The 18376-nt window shown below is 37.2% G+C and overlaps 2 protein-coding genes across 5 annotated transcripts in view; one reads left to right on the top strand and one right to left on the bottom strand.

Annotated features, from left to right (window-relative positions):
- slc6a9 (solute carrier family 6 member 9) overlaps positions 1 to 13227 on the top strand; it is a 108815-nt gene extending 95588 nt beyond the window's left edge. For all 4 annotated transcript variants that reach the window (XM_079820059.1, XM_079820058.1, XM_079820057.1 and 1 more), the window contains 8 exons: positions 179 to 313; positions 395 to 498; positions 700 to 937; positions 6208 to 6342; positions 6431 to 6530; positions 6616 to 6716; positions 6799 to 6969; positions 9562 to 13227. In XM_079820059.1, coding sequence (XP_079676185.1) covers positions 179 to 313; positions 395 to 498; positions 700 to 937; positions 6208 to 6342; positions 6431 to 6530; positions 6616 to 6716; positions 6799 to 6969; positions 9562 to 9786 — 1209 coding nt within the window. In that variant the 3' untranslated portion in view covers positions 9787 to 13227. The remainder of the gene's footprint in view (positions 1 to 178; positions 314 to 394; positions 499 to 699; positions 938 to 6207; positions 6343 to 6430; positions 6531 to 6615; positions 6717 to 6798; positions 6970 to 9561) is intronic.
- A 3282-nt stretch (positions 13228 to 16509) lies between these two features.
- Positions 16510 to 18376, bottom strand: part of ccdc24 (coiled-coil domain containing 24) — a gene marked incomplete at both ends in the record, with an annotated part of 35714 nt that continues 33847 nt past the window's right edge. The window contains 3 exons of the mRNA XM_079819444.1: positions 16510 to 16900; positions 16980 to 17088; positions 17579 to 17642. Of these exons, the coding sequence (XP_079675570.1) occupies positions 16510 to 16900; positions 16980 to 17088; positions 17579 to 17642 (564 nt within the window). The remainder of the gene's footprint in view (positions 16901 to 16979; positions 17089 to 17578; positions 17643 to 18376) is intronic.

Here is an 18376-nt window from a genome sequence, read left to right as displayed (position 1 = left end):
TCTGAAAGAAGAATGTCATATACACCTAGGATGACTTGAGGGAGAGTAAAACATGGGCTAATTTTCATTTTTGCATGAACTATCCCTTTAAATGATACTAAAATAGCACTCCTTACCATACATTAAATTTCCGGCATGTGTTTTTCTTACTGAGTTTCTATGTTATGTCTTTCCTCAGGTGGTGTATTTCACCGCGACCTTCCCTTATGTGGTGCTGACCATTCTCTTCATTAGAGGAATCACTCTTGATGGAGCCGTCAGTGGGATCAAGTACTATCTGACCCCTCAGTGGCATAAGATTCTAGATGCCAAGGTCTGTACAACAGCAAATGTGTGCATAACTGCAAGCGATCACTGAGGCTATACAGCATCATGTATAATCTGTGTTCTGTAGGTATGGGGGGACGCCGCCTCTCAGATTTTCTATTCGCTTGGCTGTGCCTGGGGTGGGCTTATCACCATGGCTTCCTATAACAAGTTCCACAATAACTGTTTCAGGTAATGATAATATCATAATGTGTCATTTAAAACCATCGAGGTTTTGATTAGAGCTCTGTATTGTAAGTGATTGGTGTTTTTCTGTGTGTATGTATTACTCTGTAGCTCCCCCATGTGGCCCGTACGGATAAATGCATCGAAGAACTTCAGCTCCAAATGTATGATTGCAAACATAATCGAGTGATTTGTGTGTTCAAACAGAGACAGTATCATCATCAGTGTGACGAACTGTGGTACCAGTGTGTATGCTGGCTTTGTCATCTTCTCCATCCTGGGATTCATGGCTCATAATCTCGGGGTGGATGTGTCCGAGGTGGCCGATCACGGTCCAGGCCTGGCATTCGTGGCGTACCCAGAAGCCCTTACACTGCTGCCCATATCTCCACTCTGGTCCCTGCTCTTCTTCTTTATGCTCATTTTATTGGGCCTGGGCACTCAGGTATTCTTGTTTTGTCTCTTTACTGGTCTTCCAAGACGGTATTTTTCACGTCACAATTTTCTGCAATTACACTATCGATCAGGGCCCGTATTCATAAAGATTCTAAGAGTGCTCTCAGAAAACTCCTAATTTAGCTTAAAAACTTTTATGTAGGAGTCTTAGCTTAAGAGCTATTCGGGACCGATCTGAGAGCAACTCTGAGCAAGGAAAATACAAAAACTTTTATGTTAGTGAAGAGGCGGGGCTGACCCCGTTGCTACGTATGACACAGTCTTTTGAAGACTGTGATTGGTTGGTTGTCCAAAAAGGGGAAAAAAGGAGCGCTTTTAAGTATAGGGTCTATTCTAAGCCTTCACTTTGAAATCACAAGCGCAAATTGTCCTATTTTACCGTTCTCTCTCACTCTCACACACACACACACACATTATATATATGTACACTGAAAAAAATTATTATGGTTTAAATTAAGCATAATTAATTTGTGCTCGTTTAAATAATTTAAATTTAGTTTTTTTATTTTAATTTTAAAAAATGAATTGGTTTTATGGGAATTGCATGTGTTTTGGTTTAAATTGAGATCAAGTAATTCGATTGTGACCACTTACGATAAAAAAATGTAGTAAATTAAAAAAAAAAAAAAAATTCAGTGTATATAAATCCTTTTATTATTTACCATGCTGTTAATTTCCTAAAAGGTATTTGATTGGCTTAGAATTATAAACATTGTTCCACTCTTTCCAATTACACTGATTGCTGGCATGTCTATTTAATTGTTTGTTTGAAAGTTGGGTTTATTAATGTTTAATGCAACAAACATGATCCCTGCACGATCTAATCTATAGCGTCTTATTAACTCACTGTCATCCATTGTCTGCAACACATTTCTTCTCCCTCTTTGTCTTTCTGCTATTTTCTCCGCTACTAAAGAAACTCTTAAGCCTCTTAAAAGTCCTCGTCCGTGCTCTTAACAAATTTGATCTTAAGACCTCTTTTAAGGGTTAAAATGCTTTCTGAATTACTTTTTTCTTTACTAGGATTTTTTAGTTAATTTTAAGAGTAAACGCCCACATTTCTAAGAATTTTCTTAGAATTTTGTCACTAGGAGCTACTCTTTGCATTAAGATTCTTTATGAATACGGGCCCAGATGTTTAGGATCTGTAAGATTTTACCTGTTTGAAAGGAGAATATTGTGCTCACCAAGGCTGTGTTATATTACTCCAGTCTTCAGTGTCACTGGGGGATGCTTTGATGAATAGAAAGTTCAAAAGAACATCATTTTTTAAAATATAATCTTTTGTAACTTTACAAATGTCTTCAGTTTTTCCACTACTTTAATGTGACGTTACAGAATAAAAGTCTTAAAATACAATTTAAATTAAAATTGAACTCTCTTCAGAATTGATTTTAAAGATAATTTCAGGTCAGTGTTCTTTAAACCACAGTGAGAAAAACTAAAAAAAGAACAGTTGTTGTATTTTTAAATAACATTAAATTAAAGCCGTACACAAATTTCATGCACACAAAATAAAATATTGACTTCTTTTCAGATCTTTTCATTTTATGCATAAAAAAAAAAAACAATTAATAAAAAAATGGACAGTTTTTTTTTTTTTGTTGGTTAAATTATAAATAATGTTTCTCCCGCACTTTTGAGAAGGTCCATGCTAATCTAATGCAGCTGATCTGATGTGTTTGGGTCCGTGTACTTTAGTGTCCATTCATTTTTTAAACACGGAAACAAAAAAAGAACAGTTGTTGTATTTTTAAACGCTATGTTAAATACCAACATTTAATTTAAAACCGTACACACACATTCCATGCGCACAAAATAAAAATATTGACTTCTTTTCAGATTTTAGTTTATTACGTTTTGCATCGTTATAAACACAAATAAAAAATGGACAGTTTAATGTGGAGTTTTCTTCTGTAAAATGACTTTCGAGAGTCATGTCTCTGAAACCATGATATAGGACATGACTTGATTTTAAAGGATTAGTTCACTTCAAAATGAACATTTCCTGATCATTTACTCACCCCCATCTCATCCGAGATGTTCATGTCTTTCTTCAGTCGAAAAGAAATGAAGTATTTTGAAGAAAACGTTCCATGTTTTTTCATCATATAATAGTTTTCAGTTGCAACCAAAATGCTGAAGGTCCAAATCAATGCAGTTTCAAAGCGCTTCGATGAGCTCCAGAGGCTCTGCGTGATCCCAGATGAGGAATAGGGTCTGATCTAGCGAAACCATCAGACATTTAAAAAAAATACAAAATTAAATGAATATACTTTTTTACCTAAAGTGAACAGGCTAGATATAGGCAGAGGTGATGAGTAGGGATGGGCGTATCGATATATCCATACTGATGTGAGCATCGAAAAGTATCGATACTCAAATAAAAATATCGATACTAAGGTTTTTTTTATCCCCCGGTAATATTGTTTATTGAAAGAGATTATTTTATGCAAACAATACGAATAACCTATGTTACTGAACAGTTGTATAGGACTATTTTCCTGCTCATCTGAACCATGATCTGAACGCACGCAAATGCTGTAAGACCGAACCAGTCAATCACAGAGAGAGCGTTCGCACACTGATGACTGTATGATGACCGTTTCCCAAAACTATCATAAGAAACCATTGATGCTTTTGGAAACGCAGCCCAGAACAATTCTCAACAGAAGACAAAAAACATATGTTTGAGTTATTTCACAATAAACAAATAGAAATTGTAGCATAAATAGTGCAATTACACTATATTGACATTAGTTAAAGAAAAGAACATGAATCAAAATAAAAAGGTGCCATTTTATGGGTGATTCGTCCTGTCACTGGCAGTCCCTTATGAAAATGAAAATGTATTTTTTACTACAGTGACCGTAGTTCAACTAGTATTTGTAAATTCCCATGGTTACCACTACAAGTTAACATATTTTAACCTTGTGTAAACAAAAATATAATCTAATAAATTGCAATTAAGGCATATTGAATGTTAAAATACCTTTCAAATATGATGTTAAGTGGGTATCTTTACCCATTTTACTCTTAGTCATTTTAATAATTTAATACATTTAATAATTAAAAAGTTCAGTTTAGAAATATTGTATTGATATCGGTGATACTGGCCTTGAAAGTATCGATATCGTATCGAAAACAAAATAAGTGGTATCGCCCGTAAATGAGACGTGTGTAAACAATGAGAGCTGGGGCACGTTCAACGCTCAAACCGGTGCGCAACGTTTTGCTACGGTTTCCGGTTGAACGTCATGTTTCCTGGAAACGGTGCGCACCGGTGTGCAACGGGTTTGAGATGCGTTTTTTCTCGTTTGGTGGGTGTGTCAAATATGTCAGTCCAATCAGCAGCAACATGTATATAAACCACGCGGTATTAAAGAGACAGCTCACACAATGGGTCCAAGTGAAGATGTTTACAAATGTGTCCGCTGCAGCTCAGTATACACAACAATTGAAGATATTAGAAGACATGATTGTCGTAAGAGTTTATTTATATATATATATATAATCAACATGATGATGTATTTATTTATATATTTAGCTTCATTGCAAGGCAAGTTTATTTATATACCAAATTTCATATATGGTAATTGCTTGATATAAAGTGAGAAAGAAAATACAAGCTATTAAAAAAGTAAGAACTAGAAATAAAATGATTTAAATTAGAATTGATTACCAGGAGATTAAAAAGTTAAATAAATGTGATTGGGGTGTTGTCATTTATTCTGGATGGCAAGGGAAGTGATTGCATGTATTTTGCAGTATTAAACACGTATTTACATCGATTTTATCAGGCTCCGAAAATTCCTCAAAAAGAACACAAAGAATGGCCTTCTCGGCTGCCATAGTTACAACTCTTGCGTCAACAGAACAGGGTGTTCAACGCAGCACCGTTTCCGTTTAAAAAACGTTTTGCAACGTTTTGTCGGGGCTGAACGCAGCCCTGATGAGTCCGGGCAAAGGATTATGGGTAATGTAGTCTTTGGAATGACAGTCTGGGGTGGAGTGCCTTCTGGTGGTGATCACGGAGCATGACATCGTGACATATACTGGTTGTATTATTTTATCTTCATGATAGGTCTATATGTTGGGGTATTTTCCATTTGAACAGCCGGCTCCATCTAGAGTAGTCTAGTCTATAAAGCGACTCCTAAACCTTAATTCTTGATGTAAAATGTATGAATGTAAATTAACCAATGTCTTCTTTTGATGCGAGTCATTCTATTGATGGCAGCTGACGCAAAAACACTAGAAATTAAATTTAGTAAAACAAGTTGTATATAATTTATATTATTTTAAATACAATAGTAATATTGTATAAGGGAAATTAGCTTGTATCTGCTAATTCTGTTAATCAGTGTTAAAATAAAAAAAGAAGAAACCGCATCTTCCATATTTCATTTCTGGTTTAAAAAAGGAAAAAGGAATGGACGCAAAAGGACCGATTTCTTTCCCCATCTCCTTTTATGTATATTGTTTGTTTTTTTTGGGACAAATTTACCTACAGTGGCATGAAAAAGTATGTGAACCGCTTGCAGAATTTGTGAAAATGGGAATAGTTTAAACTAAATAAGAGGGATCATACAAAATGCATGTTATTTTTTTATTTAGAACTGTCCTGAATAAGATATTTTACATAAAAAATGTTTTTTGCATTGTGCAAATAATGCATTGTGTTTCCTTCTGGAGCATCAGTGAATGTTTGAGCCTTTTTTAGTAGTTGTGTTTGAGTCCCTCAATTGTCCTCAGTGTGAAAAGATGGATCTTAAAATCATAGTCATTGCTGGAGAGGGTTCAAATATGAAAAAGAGGCTGGAAAACCGAAGAATGTGCAGGAGCTGGAGGATTTTTCTGAAGAACATTGGGCAGTTTAACTGCTCAGGACAAACGTGAACAACCATCACAAAACAACAAAAAAACAGCCGTGGATCATCCACAGCACTGAGAATCAATAGTTCACTAACTTTTTATTAGGGTTATTTTAATAAATTCAGCGTTTTTTTTGTCTTGTGGACTATATGTAAAAAAAATTCTGTAAAATATCTTATTCAGTACAGTACTAAATAAACAATAACTTGCATTTTGTATGATCCCTCTTATTTAGTTAAAATTATTCCCATTTTCACAGATTCTGCAAGCGGTTCACACACTTTTTTATGCCACTGTACATTATTATTGTGCTGCTTTGCTGGTATTTTTTTCAGGAAATGTCTTGTTTATGTAAATGTACAAATCTTTTTCTTCTGGGTGTAGTTCTGTCTGCTGGAGACTCTGGTGACCGCTATAGTAGATGAGATTGGAACGGACTGGATTATCAGGAATAAGACCTATGTCACGCTTGGAATCGCTGTAGTAGGCTTCCTCCTAGGAGTGCCACTGACCACACGGGTAAGCGACTAACACATTTGAGCAAACACACACACACACACACATGTCCTTTATCCATGGATTGACGGTTGTGCTGTGTGTGATACAGGCAGGGATATACTGGCTGCTGCTCATGGACAATTACGCTGCCAGTTTCTCTCTGGTCGTCATCTCTTGCATCATGTGCATCTGTATTATGTATGTCTATGGTGAGTCCTCAAAGTCACTTTTACATGCTGTGTATAAAGGCCACAGTAGCTGGATGTAAACCGAGGTATTCATTTCTATTTTCAGGTCACAAGAACTATTTCCGAGATGTCGAGATGATGCTAGGCTTCCCTCCTCCAATCTTCTTCAGGATTTGCTGGAGATTTGTGTCTCCTTTAATTATTAGTGTGAGTGTCTTTAATTATGTGTCTGAATCTGGTATTGTTCAAACTATATCGTTCAAACTAATCTCTCTCTCTCTCTCCACAGTTCATTCTGATTTTTACCGTGATACAGTACAAGCCTATTACCTACAATGACTATGTGTACCCTGGTTGGTCATTGGTCATTGGGTTTGCCATGGCTTTGTCTTCAGTGATCTGTATACCTATCTATGCCCTGTACAAGATTGCTGTGTCCGAGGGATCCACGTTTGTAGAGGTATGTGTTCTGCTTTAAGTGCCCTACACAAAGATATGATCATACTTTAGAAAAACATGTTTTAAAAATAATCAACGCTTACATGCAACGAAGACTCCTGTGAAGTGTGTAGCCTAATAATAGCAAACCGGTTTTAGTAATTCATAGTATTTAATTATTTATATATATTTTTACATGGAATGGGCCACTTTTCATCATAATTTAGAAAACGAGACAATAACTAAATAAAAAACAGTTTTTGTCAATGAATGAATTCACCCTATTGAGACTACAAGCTAGCTAAAGCCGGCAAATGTGAGCTTATTCGCCGTATTTTAAAACAATCATGTCAGCCATTTCACAACGATACGAGCCGGCTGGCAGAAGCCCCTCCTATGACGAGAATTTGCATCTGTTGTGCAGTGTTCATTTCGTTGACGAATAATTTTCGGCATAATTTTTGTCAACGACATTGTTTCACTGACAAAAACGAGACAATAACTAAATAAAAACTAGAGTTGGATGACAACAACTATGACGAAAATCAACTGTCATTTTCGTCAACAAATTAAAACGAGACGAAAAAGTTAGATTGGGACGATTAGGGAAGAGAAACTGCAATAGTAAGGCGCAGACATTTCAAAATAAGAGTCAATGTGTATTTCCAGCTTGTTTATAATTAAAAGTTACGAATTATATATTCGTTTTTGGTTACACAATAAACTGTATTTAATTTAATTTCCATTTAATTCATATTCAGGAGGAAAGACCAGTATTTGACACATATTCAATAAAGTATCAGGGTTATAATAGTTCACTAAAACCATTAAAACAAATCTTCATTACTTGAAATTAAATAAATGTTAACTGAAATTAAAAAAATAAATAAACAAACTTATTTGAAGCTTTAGCTTAACCTGATATGGCCTACTAACTAAAACAGAAGTTACAAAAACTATATAGATGCTTTTAAAAAACAAACAAAAAAGTGAATTGAGCTCTTTCATGTATTTTTAATGTCAAAAACAAAATGATGTCAAAATGTCAGTTTCGGTGACAGTCGGTTATGTAATGCTTAAATGCTTAATGTATTACAATTTAACTAAACTCATTAGATTTAGTCGACTAAAACTAGACTAAAACTAAAAACAATTCAGGTGACTAAAATATGACTAAAACTAAATGGCATTTTAGTCAAAAGACTATGACTAAAACTAAATGAAAATTTGCTGTCAAAATTAACACTGCTGTTGTGTAGCGAATGTCACACGCGAATGAAGCGAGTAAACTCAAAATGTTCAAGCGTCCAACTACGCGCGAATAGCGCAATTTATTCGCGTCTGGTGTGAACGCACCATAAGAACAGTTTTTGACACATTATTTAATAAAGTATCAGGGTTATAATAAACTAAAACATTTCTTGAAATTAAATAAATGTTAACTGAAAAAAAAAGAAAAAAAAACCCTTAAACTTATTTGAATCTTTAGCTTAATACAACATTATAAAAAATTATGTTTAAAAAAAAAAAAAAAAAAAAAGTGCTTTGACGTCTCTTTCATGTATTTTTGCGTCAAGTAACAGTCGGTTATGTAACGCTTAAATGCTCAATTAATGTATTACAATTGAACTAAAATATATTTAGTTGACTAAATCTACAGAAGATTGGGTTAGGGTTAAAACTAGACCAAAAATAAAAACAATTCAGGTGACTAAAACTAAATCAACATTTGCTGTCAACACAACACTGTCTGAAACTAACCATTTAAAGGGATAGTTCACTCAAAAATGAAAATTAGCCCATGATTTACTCACCCTCAAGTCATCCTAGGTGTAGATGACATTCTTCTTTCAGACGAATAAAATCAGAGTTATATTACAAAAGTCCAGGCTAATCCAAGCATTAGAATTGGATTTATAGTTGCTCTGTTTTTGAAGTCCATAAAAAGTGCATCTGTCCGTCATATAACTGCTCCACGCGGCTCTGGGATGTTAATAAAGGCCTTCTGAAGCGAATCGATGCATTTGTGTAAGAAAAATATCCATATTTAAAACTTTATAAAGTAAAGTTTCGGCCGCCCGCCTTCCGTGTTCAATTTATGGAAAAATTGTTGAAAGTTCCTCTGCCGGTCGAAAGACTAACACGACCAGGTCCGCTCGTCATGACGTCACGAACACATCTTGAGTTTCACTTTCAACATTCAACACTTTTCCACGGAAGGCGATCGGCCCGAAAGTTTACTTGATAAAGTTTTAAATATAAATATTTTTTTTACACAAACGCGTCGATTCGCTTCAGAAGGCCTTTATTAACAACCCAGAGCCGCGTGGAGCAGTTATATGACAGACAGATGCACTTTTTATGGACTTCAAAAACAGAGCCACTATTACTGCAGTTATAAAGCTTGGATTAGCCTGGACTTTTGTAATATAACTCTGATTTTATTCGTCTGAAAGAAGAATGTCATTTACACCTAGGATGACTTGAGGGTGAGTAAATCATGGGCTAATTTTCATTTTTGACTATTCCTTTAAGAAGATTTTCTAGATTTAGAAGTATGCCAATCCCTTCGAACTAAATTCACCAGTCGTTAAACCAACTCTTCCCTCTGCAGCGTTTGAAGAACTCCCTGAAGCCTGACCTGGACTGGGGCCCTGCCCTCCAGGAGCACCGCAAGGGACGATACGCCACCACAGGTCCTGAATCTGTGGAGGTGTGCCCTCTCAAAGAAGAGCTGAAGGATGAGGGCAAAGAGAAACTCAAGGAGAAAGAGGATGAGATCGGTCTGACCATCCCGGGAAGCAACGGCTCCACATTGAACCCCACACCCAGCGCATAGAGGAGCCCCTCCACACCCTCCCCAGGACGGTTCCCATTCCCACACTGCGGGACAGGCCACTCTCGCTGGAGACCTTTACATATTGTAAGGGCTTTATGAAATCTAACCTCTAGAGAAATTGGTTGTCATCCAAAACCTTTTTCTTTTTGTTCACATAATTTAATACTGCAGTTTTTTTAAAGAAAAAAAAAAGACATGTTCATATACAGGAGGTGTTTGCATACACGCAGTGTGTATATAGCGCATTGTACAATATTTTCACTCTGTGTTTAATAGTCTGGAGATTTGACTGTAGCGGCACAAGGAGCTACAGTGGGATTTGGCTTGTGTGTATGTGTGTGTGTGTGTGTGTGTGTGTGTGTGTGTATAGTGGCGGCAGTGCTGGTCAGGTTCAAAAGCTGAAGACCAAATATTCTTTGTGGCAATGTTGTTATGGCACTGTTAAGGGGAGTGTTATATTCAGTTTGTTTTGTGCCTATTGTCTTCTCATTCACAAGCCAATATGGGTTCTCCAATGGTAAATACAATGACCTTTTAACACGGTATTAACTTGAAAATATCAACCAGTACATGTCTATTGTCCATCGACTAGAATACCGGTACATTTTGGAGCTAAAACGTTTGTTAATCGGTCATACATAAGAACAGGCCAAGAGAATATTCCCCTTTATAAGTGAGAGCAAAAATACAAAACAAAGGATATTTGGTCTTGCGCTCTTACTGACTGAGGTATCTGGACCGAGGCATATAACTTCTCAAGCCAATTCTCAGGGTTACACACAATTTGCTTTTTTTGTGAGACATTTTCCAACACCTTGAGATGATTTATTGCTGATGTTTGACATGAAGGAGAGGGATTTTCATGTAGGAGCTTCCACATGAAATGCCAAATCTGTCTAGTCTTCCGGGCATCTTGAGCCGAGGCGTGTCCTGAGCGAGGGGATCACGTGTGCGATAACAGAAGCAGCTAGTTCCTCATTAGATCCAGTACTGTAGTGTGCGCACTAACCCTGCTCTTCACAGAAAACGAGGCATGTTACCAAAAACATGTGCACAGACCTTTTGTATTCTGATGATTTAGCTGGCGTGTTTGTGTTTGTGTGTGATTTTATGTTGTCTATACGTGTTAAGAGACTTGAACTGGTGTGTGTGTGTGTGTCATTTAAAGGCATCTGGCAGATGTGTGTTGGAATAAGGGTTGAAGTTGCGAGCATCAGTCACACTCGCTGTGGTTAGTGTGTTGGGTAGTCAGCAGTCGTTCCTCATATTGTTGTGGAGACGAATAAAATCAGATTCTTACAATAGAAACCACAGCATATTTGGTGTGTTTTGGTAGGGAGATACTCGGATTGAGAGTTTGGTAGTTGGTATGGCTAGATGCTGCTTATCATATCATTCCAGTGATGTATAAACAAGGCTTCCCTGCATGCGGTTGCAGTGGCACATATACATGGATAGAGTCCTGGTTACACTGTGAATTTGTCTGGGATGTTGCCTGACGCCTTTCAATGGGGTGTCTGGCAATGTAGCTGCTAACGTGCTGGCGTATCACGTATTGAGACTTCTGATTAGACGGCGAATCGCCGTGTATAGTCAAGTAGTATTGGTGTTTCTCTTCTGCCTCGTGCAAGAAAGCAATACCTATGTGACGTTCTGCTTCTGTCATTTTGAGTCGGAATAAGGAGTTCGTGGAGAATAAAATACATACAATACACAGTCTCAGCTTTGCAATTAGCTTCATTTTATTATGAAATTTAAACAAATGTCGCTTTAACGCCCGACAGATCGCGGATAGTTTCTTCCTCTTTACTACAAGTTATAGCAAGAATAAAAAGATGCAGTACAACTGTACGTCTCTCGTGTTTCAATTGTGGAAAGATGTCAACAACGTCACCTGACATTACATATACCTCAGAAAAGCCATCCAGTGTCCATTGCTTGTTAATTAGAGAGGGGAAACAACCTTAGAGAGGTAAATATATGCACCCTAAAGTCATTATATTTGCACTTAACATGTTATTGATGTCGCAACCGTATTTTTGAATTACTTATGCTTGTTTAATCTCAATTCTATTTAAAAAAAATTGTTTGAAAAACGTCAAAACGTGTTTTTGACAGCCCCCATTTAATTGTAAACAAAGATTTTTATAGACTAGGGTTCCCACGGGTCCTTGAAATCCATGAAAGTTGGTGAATCTGAAAAACTAAATCAATAAAATAAACATAAAAGTGCTTGAATTTATTCTGTGCAAGATGTTTTCTGGGAAAAATCCTTCCGGTCCACTAATGTTATTTCACCAACACTTCGTGGCCGATCATTCTAGCTTGCTTGATTTACGTTAGTTACACACATTTACGCGTTACATGAAGTGTTTCCTGCGTGAGGTTGTGTGTTGTATGTTTGCATGACGTTTACACACACACACAAAATTACAGCGATGGTTCCTCAACGTTTTCAGTGCTTACACAGAACCCAAATATGTTCAGTCAATGACTGTATATTGACATAAAACATTTGTGATAATCTGTTGCCCAAATATTTAGTGTAATGTTGAATTGCTTTGCTTGTTAAGATTATGTAAAGCCATGAGGCAAGTCTTCTTAACACTTCTGGTTACATGAGCCTGAGCTCTTTTTAATAAAATGTTAAAATAATGTTAATATCAGATCATTTTAGAATACAGTATCCGCTTAAGTCATGATGTACAGAATGCCGTTTCTGGGTCCAAGCCTCAACTCGTTTCACTCGAGAATGCCATTGACGGCCGTTTATGAGTGATATTTAATCATATTAAACAAGTTAAACATTTTAAAAAGTTAAACATATTAAATACAGTCTACACAACAGTCTCTGTGCTCACAGCGTCACAGACATTAATATTTTATCGATTTATAAAAGATGAATCACTGTCTGGCCATCTGGACTTTCAGTATATAAAGGGTATGATAATTTTTTTTTGTAGTATTTCACCACATTATATGTGTATATTAGCACAGTTTGTTGTTTTTCTTGTGGTATGAGAGAGAGCATTTGGACCCGTGTGACGTCAGACTTAACCGGATAGGATGTACCGAATATTCTTCAGTTTTACGCAAAACAAATAGAATATCAGATCTGTCATATGGCCCAAAAATAAAAGCATAGTTGTGTTTGACAACACATTAAGTCCTTGAATTTGAGGGTGTTGGACCTGGAAAGTCCTTGAATTTGAACCGTGATAGATATTTAGCTCATAAAACTCGACGTGTTTTTCCGGGTGAGAACGACTCAAAATGATGGAGCAGGTCACAGATAAAGTCAGTATTCAAAACCTGATGGCATAATAGTCTAGATCATTGTTACATGTACATGTTATTAATCTCTGCATGAAGGTATATATATATATATTCAAGATTTTATCCAAAAATATATAAAACGCAATCTAACTTTAAAAAGTTAGGAAAAAAAAAAAAGATGCAAGAAGAATAAAAGTAACCCTGCTGCCTAACAGGATGTATGGGACACTCAGGGGAGTAGTTAGAGGTTCATTGGTCTTTGTGTCACAGACTCTAGCTTTTCCTCTGTTAGACAGTGAGTGCAGTAGACCAGAGGATACACTTTATTTTACAGTTATATATTTAATTAACAGCATGTACTTACTATAGGGTTAGGGTGGGATTGGTTCGGGGTAAGTACATGTAACAAGGACACTGTAAAATAAAGCGTTCCCGATTAGAGCAGCAGTTTAGGAGACTAACAGCACTTTTATTTACTGGTTCACTTTAGCTGGCTCGTACACAGTAGCCACAGTATGATTAATGGCCGTCGCAAATGTGAATGCACAAGATTGAAGCCCTCTCATTTGTCCGACGTGTGGTCCTCAAGACCTTGGCATGAAGTTTATCTGTCTGTCTCTAGGTACTGCGACTGAACAGACCTTGACATGCAAACTCTTTATATATAACCGTAGACATGTTATGCATCAGTGGCGTTCTTGCACTGTCCCACACCTCTAGTTCTCTCCCTCCGTTGTACAGTAATGTAAGAATTCAACTGATGTTTGTGTTTTCTGTTTTTATCAGGGGTGGGTTATTGCTGTAGTGGGGTTTATTTTTAGTTGTTTTTACTTTCTTTCCTATGGTAACGTAGCTAATGTTGTGTGTACAGAGTGCTCTGTGTAGTGGACGTTCGGTCACTGTTGATGTCGTAATTTTAATCGGTATCTGCCATTTAACAGAAATCTACCTTTCTAAGAGATTTTTCCTTTTTATTTTTATAGTACTAAAATTGTATTTTATCATCAGTTGTAACATTTTTTAGCTACGTTCAGTGACACTACATTTCCTCTCCACCTAAACCTCCTCATACCAGCTGATCTCAACTTAAACGCATTGCCAAACGACGGCTTTGGACTGAAACTTGAATGCTTTTTACACAAGTGTCTGGTCGAACTGAAATCGTTTATTGATGAGAACGGACACCGTCTAAAGCCAACAATGTTATATCTTCATCTCAGTATTGTAAGTGTGTTTGTAGTGCTGCAAAACCCTTTAAGAACATTTGTCAATTTCATTCCCGTGTGTATTCTGCACAATGTACAAGAAAGCACATCCGATTGCCTGGAAAGAACGTTTTAACATGTATGCTGATCTTTGAATCGTTTCGAGATGCATTTGAGATGATAAATCATATGTCAATCTGCTATTGGAAAGGAAAACATGCATTTCTGAGAAGAAACAACTCTCGATAATGTGGCAACCATTCGTTTGTAAATTGAACCGAGATGGGATACGCCGTCAAATGACATGACGGGGTTGAGAACCCGCAAAACAAAAATACACGCGCACAAATACCTCTAGATGGAAATATGTATCATGCACAATTTTGTGGCTGCGTAAAGCAAACTATAAACAGAATCAGCACATCTCCAATGAAACTGAATTATTTTGCTTACTTACCGAAATGTTTATTCAAAACAGCATCATGTATTTTTATGTTGTTACAGCACTTTAAAAAAAAAATGTACGTGTTTGAAAGCAACAGAAGTAATACATAACTGCAAAAAATAAAACCTGTCTCTCCCATGTCCTGTATCCTAAAAGAAGAGATGTCATCACAGTAGTGTGTGTGTACATGTGTGCTCATGACAATATAAAACCGTGAAGTAGAAAGACAAGCACAATGACATGAGCTCAGTACTTTATCAAACATATCTAACCGTGTCTTTTCCATTTTAGGGCCAAACTGCATTGAAATTGTCTTAGTCATGTCAGCTGTATATCTTAAACTGTTCAATTTGAAATGGTAAATAAAGTTTATTTTAAAGATCAACTTGTGGTTTGTGTTTTATCCCCTAAGGGCAATGGCTTTTTCCTGAAGTTTTTTAAGGGAACACGCCTTTTTTTTGCAAATAGGCTCATTTTAGAGTTAAACCGTTTAGTTTTACCGTTTTCATTCAGCCGATCTCCGGGTCTGGCGGTAGCACTGTTAGCATAGCTTAGCATAGATCATTGAATCTGATTAGACCGTTAGCATCTCGCTCAAATGACCAAAGAGTTTTGAAATGTTTCCTATTTAAAACTTCACTCTTCTGTAGTTACGTCGTGTACTAAGACCGACGAAAAATGAAAAGTTGCAATTTTCTAGGCCGATATGGCTAGGAACTATACTCTCATTCGTGCGTAATAATCAAGGAATTTCATTGCAGCGTAATATTGCGCCGGCTCACAGCTCTTGATTATTATGCAGGATTATCCTGCCATATCGGCCTAGAAAATCACAACTTTTCATTTCCCGTTGGCCTTAAAGGGTTAGTTCACCCAAAAATGAAAATTCTGTCAGTAATTACTCACCCTCATGTTGTTCCAACCATGCAAGACCTTCGTTCATCTTCGGAACATAATTTAGTATATTTTTGATGAAATCTGAGAGCTGTCTCACTCCTCCATAGGCTTTCAGAGGGAATGAAACTTGATGGCCCAGAATAGTAAGTAAAAACGTCATTTAAGGAGTCCAAATGACTACAGTGGCTCTGTATTCAGTCTATCATGCGACGAAAATACTTTTTGAGATTAGACTGAGATTAACCCTACTCCGAAAGAGTGAGCAGCCAGTCAAGTAGTAGTAGAAGAAGAACGCCGTAATCTGAGTTCTCGCGCATGCGTCGTGGCACTACCGCGAACTCTCGTCAGAGGCTCAAATTGAACAACAATAATAGTGGGATAAAGTCGTTATTTTTGTTGTTTTTCCGCTCAAAAAGTATTTTCGTCGCATGATAGACTGAATACAGAGCCACTGTAGTCATTTGGACTCCTTAAATGACGTTTTTACTTACTATTCTGGGCCATCAAGTTTCAGTCCCTCTGAAAGCCTATGGAGGAGTGAGACAGCTCTCAGATTTCATCAAAAATATACTAAATTATGTTCCGAAGATGAACGAAGGTCTTACATGGTTGGAACAACATGAGGGTGAGTAATTACTGACAGAATTTTCATTTTTGGGTGAACTAACCCTTTAAGTTTTAAATAGGAAAAATATCTAAACTTTGGTAATTTGAGCGAGATGCTAACGGTCTAATCAGATTCAATGATCTATGCTAAGCTATGCTAACAGTGCTACCGCCAGACCCGGAGATCGGCTGAATGGATTGGAAAACGGTAACTCAACTCTAGCGGAGTCGGAAAATGAGTATTTTCAAACAGTGGCGTGTTTCTTTAATGACAAAAACAACTGAAATGTCTCCTCAAAGAGAACTGAGCAGGCTGTTGGGCTGAGGAAGGCACAGATTCTGCCCCCTGCTGGCCGTTCTCTGCACTGCAGGAGGCGCGGGCTGGAGATGGTGGAACTCACCCTTTCTGGTCACCTCCATCTTAAGGAGGAAGTCTTTGACGGATCCAGATGCTCTGACTGAGGCCGCCGGGATCAGTCTGAAGGCTGAGGCTCTTACTGAGCTTCCTCTGTGCTTGCACCCTTTGTCCACATGTCCAGAAGCGCTCATTGATTCAGCACCTGAAGAGCTCATTAGGGGGAGATCGCTCCTGATGTGGTTTGTGTCGCTGGGCGGACATGGTTTCAGAAATGTTGCATTTGGTCTTTCTGAATCATTTCCAGATGTTGCAAGATCACTCGTCACCCTTTAAAAAAAAAAAAAACATACGACATTTATGCCAAAAGAACTCAATACAAAGCCTTTTTCTAGAGAGGTGATCTGACCTTGCATGGATTTGTGGGATTCTGGGACTCTGATTAATTGTGTTGGAGCAGCTTATTAAACTCTTGACGCTCAGATCCCTCTGAATGAGTCTCCGTTCCTCTTTGAGCTCTGAAAGACAGCAGAGAAAACAAGAAATCAATGATAAGCGGTCTGCTCCAGCAAACCTTTTACAATCCAATCAAATCCTATTAAAAAGAAGACTTCTGCATTCTGCTCTGCGAAGATTGGCATTGCTCACTCTTAATTTTGTATTATTTGCGACTGCAGAATTACAAATGTAGCTGCTTTATTTTATGAACGAGTTCTTGAATATACCATACAAAGAACAGCCTGCATTATCCACTGACATTGTGTTTTAACTCTTTGTGCTGATGAAAAACTGGAAGTGTGCGGAGGAATTCAGTGGTGAACCACTAGATGGTGGTGATACACAATTCAAAAGGCCACTTCACGTTTGGAGACATTTACAGATTTAAAAATAAAAATGGTTCAATGATCATCATCATCACAGAAAATATGCAGAAATGCTCAATAAAAGAGACTGCTGGGCCCCAGCTGAATGTGTTAATGTCTTGTTTTGGACAGGAGAAGTGCTTACCTGCCATGGTGGGTTCTGGAGAGACCGGTTCTGTCCGAGCTCTGGCTCTCGCACACAGGTTTTCCTGTGATAAAATCAACACCATTAGACTTTAACTCTCAACTAAGTTTTATGGCAGAGTTTTTTTTTCACCAGTGTTGGTCTTGTAATACAGATGTTTATGAACGAGTTTATAGAAAATAGCTATCACTTAGAAGTGCTTTCCATCATTTCATTTTTCAGTGAATGCCACAATTATGTGCAATATTCCTGCCAAAAAATCCACTTAAAGTGATAGTTCACCCAAAAATGAAAATTAGCCCATGATTTACTCACCCTCAAGTCATCCAAGGTGTGTATGACATTCTTCTTTCAGGCGAATAACATCTGAGTTATATTAAAAATGTTCAGGCTAATCCAAGCTTTATAATGGCAGTAATAGTTGCTCTGTTTTTGAAGTCCATAAAAAGTGCATCTGTCCGTCATATAACTGCTCCACACGGCTCTGGGGTGTTAATAAAGGCCTTCTGAAGTGAATCGATGCGTTTGTGTAAGAAAAATATCCATATTTAAAAATGTATTTCATTTTTTTCTATGGCTCTGCATCAGTCGTCCCCGCACCATCACTTCTGGCAAATAAGGTCATAATACATGCAAAATACAGGCGCGATCATAGATTTATACAATAGATTCCTCATTAGTGCCTGCAAATCGGTCGAATGAGGCATCTACATTTATATATCTTTGATCAAGCCCGTATTTTGACCTTATTCGCCGGAAGTTATGGCGCTGGGAATACTAGATGACATTCGTCTGATA

Source organism: Gobio gobio, assembly GCF_949357685.1.
Source record: "Gobio gobio genome assembly, chromosome: 6".
In the NCBI taxonomy this organism is placed as follows: Eukaryota; Metazoa; Chordata; class Actinopteri; order Cypriniformes; family Gobionidae; genus Gobio; species Gobio gobio.
The sequence above is the reverse complement of the archived record's forward strand: the minus strand, read 5'-3'. Positions and strand labels throughout refer to the sequence as shown.